The sequence below is a fragment of the Pteropus alecto genome, unplaced genomic scaffold, assembly GCF_000325575.1.
Source record: "Pteropus alecto unplaced genomic scaffold, ASM32557v1 scaffold98, whole genome shotgun sequence".
NCBI lineage: Eukaryota > Metazoa > Chordata > Mammalia > Chiroptera > Pteropodidae > Pteropus > Pteropus alecto.
Genome location: NW_006443570.1, coordinates 3,620,177 through 3,630,170, shown reverse-complemented (window position 1 = coordinate 3,630,170; position 9,994 = coordinate 3,620,177). Strand labels below are relative to the sequence as shown.

At 54.0% G+C, this 9,994-nt stretch overlaps 3 protein-coding genes across 4 annotated transcripts in view; 2 read left to right on the top strand and 1 right to left on the bottom strand.

Annotated features, from left to right (window-relative positions):
* The first annotated feature begins 378 nt into the window (after positions 1-378).
* SCRN2 (secernin 2) lies at positions 379-4,150 on the top strand. Its single transcript, XM_006924743.3, has 8 exons — positions 379-487; positions 869-1,042; positions 1,339-1,520; positions 2,104-2,303; positions 2,762-2,977; positions 3,120-3,285; positions 3,406-3,586; positions 3,842-4,150. Exons 2-8 carry the CDS (start codon positions 869-871, stop codon positions 3,998-4,000), a joined length of 1,278 nt encoding a protein of 425 aa, XP_006924805.1. The 5' UTR covers positions 379-487; the 3' UTR covers positions 4,001-4,150.
* Positions 4,151-4,202: 52 nt separating this feature from the next.
* Positions 4,203-8,875, bottom strand: LRRC46 (leucine rich repeat containing 46). 2 transcript variants are annotated; one of them, XM_025041652.1, is made up of 9 exons: positions 8,809-8,875; positions 8,547-8,668; positions 8,341-8,446; positions 6,903-7,011; positions 6,056-6,102; positions 5,671-5,780; positions 5,433-5,502; positions 4,961-5,100; positions 4,203-4,685 (listed from the first exon to the last, which is right to left on the bottom strand). In XM_025041652.1, exons 2-9 carry the CDS (start codon positions 8,554-8,556, stop codon positions 4,336-4,338), a joined length of 942 nt encoding a protein of 313 aa, XP_024897420.1. In that variant the 5' UTR covers positions 8,557-8,668; positions 8,809-8,875; the 3' UTR covers positions 4,203-4,335. The 2 variants fall into 2 exon arrangements, with proteins under 2 accessions (XP_024897420.1, XP_006924804.1); XM_006924742.3 differs by having other exon boundaries at positions 8,547-8,868.
* A 61-nt stretch (positions 8,876-8,936) lies between these two features.
* MRPL10 (mitochondrial ribosomal protein L10) overlaps positions 8,937-9,994 on the top strand; it is a 5,986-nt gene continuing 4,928 nt past the window's right edge. Inside the window, exon 1 of the mRNA XM_006924741.3 lies at positions 8,937-9,061. Coding sequence (XP_006924803.1) covers positions 9,010-9,061 — 52 coding nt within the window. The 5' untranslated portion in view covers positions 8,937-9,009. The remainder of the gene's footprint in view (positions 9,062-9,994) is intronic.

The window sequence follows — 9,994 nt, the reverse complement described above, 5'->3', positions numbered from 1 at the left end:
TCCTGGCCTGATCACTCATAGATCTTATTAAGGAGGTGGGTGGGCACCAGCGTGGGACTTTGGAATTCAGACCAAGGCACAAGTAGCAGAGGTTCTTTCTTAGACTCCGAATACTCCAGTAGTCCCAGCTCTCTAATAAATCAGCCCAGTTTTTCTTTCCTTCCTTTTCACCTGGGGTCCTTTCCATCCCCAGCTTCCGCTCCCCACAGTGACCTCATTGGAGTTGCCCGCTAATTCGCAGACTTTATTCGTCCTGAAAGCTGCCCCCTGGGAAGGGCAGGTAGCCAGATTGGAAGGTCGCTCCACTCAAGAAATGGTGCTGGCGCACACCCTGGTGGAAGACAGAGGAACTGCAGGTGCTCGGTTCCGGCTCCGCCCCCTGGGGCAAAGGCCTTCCAGGTCACCTGAGAGCTTCCGTCCCTGTTTCTGACCCTAAACAGAGGCAGTGGCGTCCGGGACTAAGCTGGGTATCTTGGAGGGAGAGAAGGTGAGGAGCATACACTATTGGGGAAGCCAGAAGAGAGGGACAGAAGAGAGGCGTGGGACTCTTAGAGAGGGGCGGGATAGCTAGGGAATGGTCGGTCCCACGAAGGGCCAGGACTCTCAGTAGGGCAGGGCCCTCGAAGTGAACACGGTCTGTGCCTGCCTGCTGACTCCCAGGCCTGGAGCTTGGGGAGAGAGTGGGTACCTCCGTTGGAAAATCGCGCATATTCGTGCCTGGGGTCCTGAGGGTCCAGAACCCGAGGGAAGTGTCTTCCCTGAGTGTCTGTTTGCACGTCTTGGGAAAGGAGCTCCCTCGGACTGAGTCCTGGCCAAGATGGTGGAGAGGTGGTAGGAGAGGGACACACTCATCCCTCCTTCTTCCCAGATGGCATTGTGGAGCCCTGACACCCCATGTTCCTGCGACTGCTTTGTCTCGGTGCCCCCAGCCTCGGCCATCCCAGCGGTGATCTTTGCCAAGAACTCAGACCGACCCCGGGATGAGGTGCAGGAGGTCGTGTTTGTACCAGCAGGCACTCACACCCCTGGGAGCCGGCTCCAGGTGGGTCAGGCCAGATGGGGTGCTGGGAGTTGGCAGATATAGGAATTCTAAGACTTTTCTCCTCTGTTCCCCACACCTGGGAAGCCACCAGATGTAGTGGAAAGAGCATGAGCTCACGTCTACCGGTCTGGACCTAACCTTTTTTTTTAACCTCTGTCAAACTCTTCTTCCTCATCTGTAAAATGGGAATGATAAGACCTTCCTTTAAGGGCTGTGTAAGGTGACTGGCCCAGTGCCAGCACTTTGTAATTACCTCTTTCTGAGTAGACTCTCCCTTTCTCCTCCCTTACCTGCAGTGTACCTACATTGAGGTGGAACAGGTGTTGAAGACCCATGCTGTGATCCTGAGCCGCCCTTCTTGGCTATGGGGGGCTGAGATGGGTGCCAATGAACATGGTGTCTGCATTGGCAATGAGGCTGTGTGGACCAAGGAGCCAGTTGGGGAGGGGGAAGCCCTGCTGGGCATGGATCTACTCAGGTGCGGCTCCTGCCCCCCCTCACCCCACGGACACACCAGAAATCTTCGGGCTCAATACTGACCCAGGCCATCCTCCCCTCCCCCAAGCCTGGCTCACAAAAGCCTCCTTCCTCCTTTATGCCCACCTTTCCTCCGTGTCTGCCAGGAAGGCTGCCCCGCCCCTCCTCTCTCCTGGCCCCATCTGCGCAGTCTAGCAAGGAGTTCCCACGTGTGGCCATCTCTGGGCCTCTCCTGGTCCAGAAATAGGGCAGTGGTTTTAAATTTCTTCTCAATAGAAGTAAAATCTTTTTTCAAGTGAAATCTCATCTAGAGTCTCGATTTGTAAAACCAATAAAAGCAGAGCAGCTCTGACTGAAGAGAGATTGGGAGACACCTCTCTCTGAGACTATGTTTCAGGCCTTTTCATGAAACCCTCAGAGATAGCTTGAAAACCACTGGCATAATTGTGGACTGTTGGCAGATTTTCTATGTGACGTGGGTCTGTCACCAAACCTCTCTGGGCCTCTTCTGTCCATTGGGGCTCCTGCCACCAGCCACTGATACCCCATCACCCTTCTGTTCCCTGGACCTCTCTTTGTGCCAGGCTGGCTTTAGAACGGAGCAGCTCAGCCCGGGAGGCCTTGCATGTGATCACAGGCTTGCTGGAGCACTATGGGCAGGGGGGTGGCTGCCGGGAGGACCCCACACCGTTCTGCTACCACAACACCTTCTTGCTGGCTGACCGGACTGAGGCGTGGGTGCTGGAGACGGCGGGGAGACTGTGGGCTGCACAGAGGATCCAGGGTGAGGAACCCAGTGCCGAAGCCTGCCTCCCAAAGGTGTCCCCTTCTGCCAGCCTTGGGAGGGGGTGGGAAAGAGGCTGGCGGCAGGGATGGCCCAATCCAGGTGCAAATCTCTCAGTGGGCAGGGCCATCCAGGGAGATGGGAAATGAGCTCACTGGGGAACTTATCCTCCCCCTTCACTTGGTTAAGTCCTCTTGTGCTCCAGCCTGCTTCTTCCTCTGGGAAGCCTTCCTGGACTCCCTGGTGGTCAGGTTTCCCCCTATATGCAAGCAGGTGCCTCTTCATCGCATTCGCCACAGTTGCAAGCTCACATTTATTTCTGTGATCATTTTATCTGTTTCTCCCTCTACAAGGGGTAGGTCTGTTCTCTTTGCCATCGTGTTCTCAGCACCTACCTGAGTGCCTGGAACAGAATAGGTGCTTAACGATAAATGAGCAAACCCCCGTCTTCTCCACAGAGGGGGCCCGCAACATCTCCAACCAGCTGAGCGTCGGCACGGACATCTCCGCCGAACACCCAGAGCTCCGGACCCATGCCCGGGCCCAGGGCTGGTGGGGCGGCCAGGGCACTTTTGACTTCGCTCAGGTCTTCTCCCTGACCCAGCAGCCCGTGCGCATGGAGGCTGCCAAGGCCCGCTTCCAGGCTGGGCGGGAGCTGCTGCAGCAGCAGCAAGGTCAGTGGGTGAATGGGGTGAGGGCCAGGAAGGCCACAGCGGTACCAGCCTCCTCCTCCTCCCACAGCTTCGGTGGGGCTTGGTCTGAGGCCGGAGGTCCCCCTTCTGCCCTGGGGGCCCCTTACCCTGTCCTCCTTGGCAGGGGGCATCACGGCAGAGGTGATGATGGACATCCTCAGGAACAAGGAGAGTGGCATCTGTATGGATTCTGGAGGCTTCCGCACCACAGCCAGCATGGTGTCTATCCTGCCCCAGGATCCCACACAGCCATGCATCCACTTCCTCACTGCCACGCCAGACCCGTCCAGGTGAGAGGAACGAGGCTGGGGAAGGCTGGGGAAGGCTGGGGAAGGCTGGGGAGAGCCGTACCAGGCAGGGGAGATGGAGGGATGTGATAGCCCTCGATCCTTCCATCTGTGTTCCATTAGGTCAGTGTTCAAACCTTTCATCTTTGGGGCGGGGGCAGCCCAGGCCCCCCAGGTGCTGTCCCCTACTTTTGGAGCACAGGACCCCATTCGGACCGTGCCACGATTCCAGACTCAGGTGGATCGCCGGCACACTCTCTACCGTGAACACCAGAAGGCCCTGGGGCTGATGGACAGGGAGCAGGTAACCCCGAGGGATTAGGAGCTACCGGGGGCGGGGGGAGGACTCAACTCCCCCACCCCTGCTGGGACTCTGGAAATATGAGTGAACCTGGAAGCGGAGAGACTTCCAGGCTGGGGAGAGCAGTCTCCCCTTTCAAAGCCAGCTGCCCAGGAGCATGTCGGTGGTGTCCTTCCTCCTGTGTGAGAATGCAGACATGCCCCCCTTAATCAGGAGGGAAGCCTGTCCTGGAGACTCATCCTTGCTTTTCCCGGGCAGGATCAGGGGCAGCAGCTGCGGCAGAAGCAGCGGGATCTGGAGCAGGAAGGCCTAGAGGCTGCACGGGGTCTGCTGGCTGGGGAGTGGGCCCCGCCGCCCCAGGAGCTGGGTGGCCTCTTCCACGCCTTTGTGGAGAGGGAGCGCCAGGCGTATGCCTGAGCATCACAGCTTGTCCCGGCCTGGGGTGGGGTGCGGGGGTGGGCCTTGGACCCCTGGGGATAGTAGGATCAGAGCAATCCCTTCATGCCCCCAGCCTCGTTCTGAGTAGCCAGCTCAGCCTTTGCCTTAATAAATGTGTTTTATGTCTTACGTGTTTTACCGATTGCTCCCCCTGAGATGCCCCCACCGATATAAGGACATATTCAGGGCCCGGAGACACTTTATTGGGATAGGCTTCTGCCACAGGTGAGGGCTCTGAGGAGGAGGGGCAGCCCACTTCTTGCTCTCGCCTAGTCCTTGTTCCTGTGGCTCCACTGACAGGGATGGGCGGCGCTTCACTTCTTAACTCTTCTGGTCGTAGTTGTGGTTGTGCTGGGGGCCCCAGCCAGAGAGGCCTTGGTGGCTACAGCTGCTCTGGCCCCCTTCTTTGCCCTGGAAACCAGAGGGCATGGTTTCTTGGTGGCAGAGGAGGCGTGTGGCAAGGAGGTAGACTCGTGGGGTGTCTCCTTCTCCTGCTTGAGAGTGATAGAAGGGCTGCTGTCCCCAGCCACGGACCTCCCGGGCAGCAAGGGGAGCTCAGTGAGGGTGGGCTGTGTCTCCATTCTCAAAAGGTGCTCCGTCAGGGCTGCCTGCTGCCTGTGCTCCTTGTGCCTAATCATGTCCTTCTCCAGCTCCTTGAGGAAGCCTGTGAGGGTGGTAGTTGGAGCCTGGGCTCAGCGGGAGGACCTCTGGGTTGAAGGAGGTCTCTGGCCTGAGTAAACTGCCATGCTTGATAGAGAGGAGCCTGAGGCTTGGGTGGGGAGGACGAGTCACCTGTGTGCCCAGGCTAACACCCAGCCCTAGCTGTATTGTCCTCTTCTGGCCACTTCCCCAGACACCACTGCCACCTTAGCTTCCCCCAGACCCCACAGGGGAGGGGTGAGCTCTGGGGAAGCTACAAGCCTCAAAAAGCAGGGTCACCTCGCTCTGAGCAGAATGGGCCACTCAGCTCTGGGAACTCCTCATCTGAGGCTTCGTCCTCCTCGTCCGAGTTCCAGCGCTCTGACACAGGCTGCCTGTCCAGGTCCAGGAGCAGTGGCAGGGCTCTTGTCACTAGCTCCCTGCAGGGCAGAAAGCAGAGGCTATGCTGGAAGGCAGCCCTGGGTGTAGAGCCGGGGAGGATGTGCAGACACAGCCACAGCACCCACATCGGGAGGGGTGGTGGCTCATGAGTGGGAAGATGGGCCTGTGGTCAGCCCCAAGGAGCTAAGAGCTGGCTCCATGTGGAGTTATGGGAATGAATGGAGAAAAGGGGCGTACCTGAGCCAGGGCGGGGAGGAGAAGGTGCCATGGACCAGGAATCCAGGTTTGCAGGCTGAGAGGGAGCCCACACGGAGCCAGGAGGAGGAGCTCAGCCATCACCCCTTTCTTCCCACCTTCAGTTCCTCCTCACCTGTAGCTATCCTGGTTGGTGCAGCTATTTCCAGTCAGGTTGAGGATGAGCAGGCTCTGGGGGAATTCATCTGCTCATGCCAAAATGGGGGAATGAGGTTTTCATACCCACCTTCCAGCCCAAAGCCACTGCCTCTCTGCACAGCCCCCGGACCCCCTGGAGGATGCGCCGTTAATGCAGGCACAGGGAGATGGGGGCAGAGAGGAGAGAGGACGGGCCAGGATGAGGGTGTTCCTACCCAGCTTTAGCTTTTCTATCAGGTTCTCAGAAAGGTCCAGAAACTGGAGGTGTGGGAGGTCACGGAGGTTTTCCACCTGCCTGATTCGGTTTCCTGCCAGAGACAGGAAGCTGTAGGGGAATGGAGGGGTACAGAGAAAGAGCTGAATCACAGAACAGCTGGAGGAAAGAAAGAGGCCACCAGGCACTCAGGTCCCTGGCTAGGCAGCTGGATGACAAGTGGGGACACGTGGCCTTCTGGGGTTATAGAAGCAGAGCTAGGCTTGCTGGATCCTCAGCTGACAAAAAACCAGGCTCGGAGAGGTTTGAACCAGTTATTTGGGGTGTTACCAGGTTTCTGCCCATTCATCCTCCCCCCACCCTGCCTGAGCCCTGGCATCACATACCGCAAGGAGGGGATGCAGGCCAGGTTCTCAATTCGCTGGATCTTATTCTGCAGGAAGAAACCAAAGTGGGGAAATTAAGCTGAGGGAGGCTGGGTGGGGGACCCTTGGAAGGGACAAAGCCTCAAGACCATGTCTACTCTTGCAACTGGAGATCTGGCACTTGGGAATGATGACCCCAGTCCCAGAACTGGTTGTCATTACCTTAGGATGATTAGCTTTCTCCAGGTGGATGGTTAAGGGTGTAAACCTGGGGCTGGCTGAACTTGATTAAAGTGTACCCGACTGACCTCACAACCAAAGAATGACCTAGAAATCCGATAAGGAAACCAAGGCACCACAAGGAAATGGAAAAGGCTTGGTAGGGAGGAACTGCATGCATGGAGGGAACAATAAACATATATTATTTTGATTTCTAAAGCTTCTGTGGGGAAAGGTTCGGGGAGCTGGGTATATTCAATCTAGGAGAGGCAGAAAGTCAACCACCCACCCACCACCACCAACAAACAGCCTTCAAGGTTCTGAGGGATGCAAAAGAAACTTCTTGGTTCCTTCTTCTTCAAAACAGGAAATGGGCTTGAGCTATATAACATGAAAGATTTAGGGTAGACACCAAGAACTTTTAGACCAAAAGGTGTCTGACGAAAAACAGTGATTCAAGAACATGATCAGGATCTCTTTTGGGAGGACTGGTCTTTCAATTCAGTAGAATTCCTGGTTCATTTGGGAACGATTTCAGTGAAGGTCTGCCTGCCCAATGGGCAAGATGACCTGGTTGGCCCCTTTAAGATTAGACATACTTGGCCCACAGGGAACAAGTGGGGAAGAAGGGCAGCGGGGAAGAAGTTACCTCTTGCAGATAGAGGCTGTGAAGATTCTGGAGGCCTTCTAGGTTCGTGATAGTGGTAATCCCCTCTCGGTCCAGGCGGACTGTCTGTAGTTCAGCAAGAGTGTGAAACCTGGGAGAATGGTCAGTAGGGTGGTATAGCAGAGTGCCACTTCTGTGGTTTCTTAGCACGGAAGTTGGGAAAGGGGGAGGAAATGTGTTTCAAGGAGAAGTAGATGGCTAAGTGACTGATCAGAGATGTCAGGAATACCTTGACTCATGAGTTGTGTCCAGATTATGAAACTGGGTTGATTTGGAGACCTGGCTCTGTCAGTAGCACTGGGAAGGATCAGAGTGAGAGCGGAGTCAGGGCCCTTTAACTGGGAAACTCAGTGATGGCAGCTTATTATTCCTGGAGACTCAGAGGCAAAGAAAGCCTTCCTCGATGGTGGAGGCAGGAGCTGGGACAGAGATGAGACAATCTCTGCAGGAAGACTCTTCCTTACTTCCATTTTGAGTGATCCATGGAGGGAAAATTATTTGTTCCATCCACCCATTTATTAATTCATCAACATTTACTGAGTGCCCCCAAGAGATAAATGAGAGAGTCCCTGCTTATCACTATTACGGAAGCAGGCCAAACATTTATGAAAAGTGGATGATGAGCCAAGTACAAGAGATTAAGGGAGTACATGGGCTGTACACTGAGTCCAGAGTAAGAGAATCAAGGAATGTTTCTTGAAGGTTATATATGAATAGGAGTTAGCTAGGAAGGTGAGAAGGGCATGAGAAGGAAGCATTTCAGGCAGAAGGAATAGTATGTGTTAATCCAACCCTTCTCGAACTTTAATGTGCCCATGAGTCCCTTGGGGTTCTTGTTAAAATGCAGATTTTGATTCAGTAGGTCTTGGGTGAGTCTGAGATTCTACATTTCTAACAAGTTCCTAGGTGATGCCGAAGTTGCTGTCCCCTTCTCCTCTCATCCAGCACCACTCTGAGTAGTAAGGTACTAAGGCATGAGAACATGGGGTCTTTGAGGAATTGCACATTTGTGGAGAGTGGCAAGAAATAAGGCTGAGTGGGCGGTATTCATGCTAAGGTCAACTCATGCTAAGGTGTTTGAATTTTATTCTGGGAAGAATCTATCAGGGAGAGCCTGATCAGATTTGTCATTTAAAAGGATCACTTTGGCAACAGAATGGCGAGACTAGACTGGGGTCAGGAAGGCTAATTAGGAGATTCTTGAGAGGTGATGACAGCCTTATCTAAGGCAGTTGAATAGGCATGGTGGAAAATAGAATGAATGATTTTTAAGGAGAGAAAATCAACTGGACATTACCACTGATTGGATGTGTGGAGTAAGAGAGGGACAAAGATTAGTTGACAGATCAGTACAGCTCAGGGGACTGGCCATCCTGTGTGTTTCAATCTTCCAGCACCCTTATCTCTCCTGTGCACTCACATCTTCTCTGACAGATCCTCATCCTCGGGGAAGGTCAAGTTCCGCTTAGTGATAAGGGCTTCGGTAATGCACATGCCCCCTTCCTCTGGATTCTGGGCAAGCTTAGCTGTGAAAAGATGGGTCCAATTGTTATGCTTCCTTATTTTTGGAGGCCCGCCCCTACTGTTATCCAGCTGTTCTACCCACTATCCCACAACTCTGCTCACCTCCAGGCATGATCTAAAGGCTGCTGGCCTGGGGCAGGATTGGAACTTAGAAGAACAGAGCAGCTTGGACAGCTTCTGAGGATGGTGGAACCCAGGATGGTATGAAGAGAGAAGTTCGGAGACTTCGGGGACAAGAGAGAGGGGTGGTTTCAGAGCAAATTATCGAGGTGATGTGAGAGACAAAAGCAAATCGAAGTAGAGGGTCTAGAGTTTGAGGGGTGTAGAGGGGCTTTGCTGGTCGCAAACTGGGGGAGGGTGGTACTTGCGGGTGCAGAGGAAAGAGGCTCAGCGGTGTCTGGCGTCGTTGCTAGGAGACCGGACGCTAGGTGGGGCGTTCGGGGGCGGGTTCAGCGCATGCGCTGAGCACTGCTCCAGCTGGTGGATCCGCCCGCCGCTTCCGGCCCCAGGTCTCCCACAGTCCTTAGCTCCTTCCGTTGGGCTCCCGTTCGTTTTTCCGGTGGCAATGGCTGCGGCAGTGGCTGGGATACTGCGAGGGGGTCTCCTGCCCCAGGCGGGTAAGGAGTGGCCCAGGTCTTCACTGCGCGTTGCAGCCGGTGCTCACTAGTCGTCGTCTCCCCTTCTCTACGACTGATCTTCCGTAATCTGTGACCCCAGCTAGAACGCCGGCACCGTACCCCCATCTAATTCTCTGTGATTCTAGACTCTAGTAATAACCGCAACACTACAACAGCGTCAACGACAACCACAGTATTTATTTTCCGTAATCCACTACCCAGGTTTTGCTAACTCGTTTACTTTGCTTGGACCCTCCCCGCCCGACCTTGGCACTATGTCTCTTTAAGGTCTCAGCCTAAATGTCACCGCCTGAGTCCTGCTCTCGCCACCCTCTGCAAAGCAGGTTTCCCCTGTTAAGTCTACCTTGCACCGTGTTTACTGACCCCTTAGTCCATCACAGTCTAATTTTGCATTTGTTTATTTGCTGTTTCTGTATTACACATTAAACTCCGATAGGGCAGAGCCATATTCATTCAGCATAGCCAGCAGGTGTCGTAATGTGTGACATTATTAGGCATGCAATAAGTATTTGTTTGATTAATGATTTTGAGCACATAATATCAGTCAAGCATAGTGATAAGTGCTTTACATGTATTATCTCATTTAAATCTTAAAGCACCCGGTGAAGAAGGCATTCTCATCCCCTTTTTACAATGAAGAAACTCAAGTTTAGACCAGTCAAGTGACTGGTCAAGGTAACTGCTAGTAAGTGGCAGAAGAGAGATTAAATCTGGTTCCATCTAATTCAGAGCCTGTACTCTTAACAGTTAGATTTTGTGGCTGCTGTTAGTCTCCATGCTTTCTGACTGTTCGAGCCACTTTCTAGCTGAACCTTTCTCTGAGATTCTATCCCAGTGTTGAGGAGGGCTGAAAGTGGGAAGCTCTAGCTTGGGTCCTTTTGTCGAGGATGAAGGGGTCACTTGCTCAGTACT

Excerpts from the sequence above, each read along its gene's own strand:
- LRRC46 (XM_025041652.1), bottom strand. Across the intron at positions 5,781-6,055 it reads GCCTGCATCCCCTCCTTGCG|CTTCCTGTCTCTGGCAGGAA; the intron begins GTATGTGATGCC and ends ATTCCCCTACAG. Across the intron at positions 4,686-4,960 it reads CCCATTCTGCTCAGAGCGAG|GCTTCCTCAAGGAGCTGGAG; the intron begins GTGACCCTGCTT and ends CCACCCTCACAG.
- SCRN2 (XM_006924743.3), top strand. The coding sequence starts at position 869 with ATGGCATTGTGGAGCCCTGACACCCCATGTTCCTGCGACTGCTTTGTC. Across the intron at positions 1,521-2,103 it reads CTGGGCATGGATCTACTCAG|GCTGGCTTTAGAACGGAGCA; the intron begins GTGCGGCTCCTG and ends TCTTTGTGCCAG. Across the intron at positions 2,304-2,761 it reads GGCTGCACAGAGGATCCAGG|AGGGGGCCCGCAACATCTCC; the intron begins GTGAGGAACCCA and ends TCTTCTCCACAG.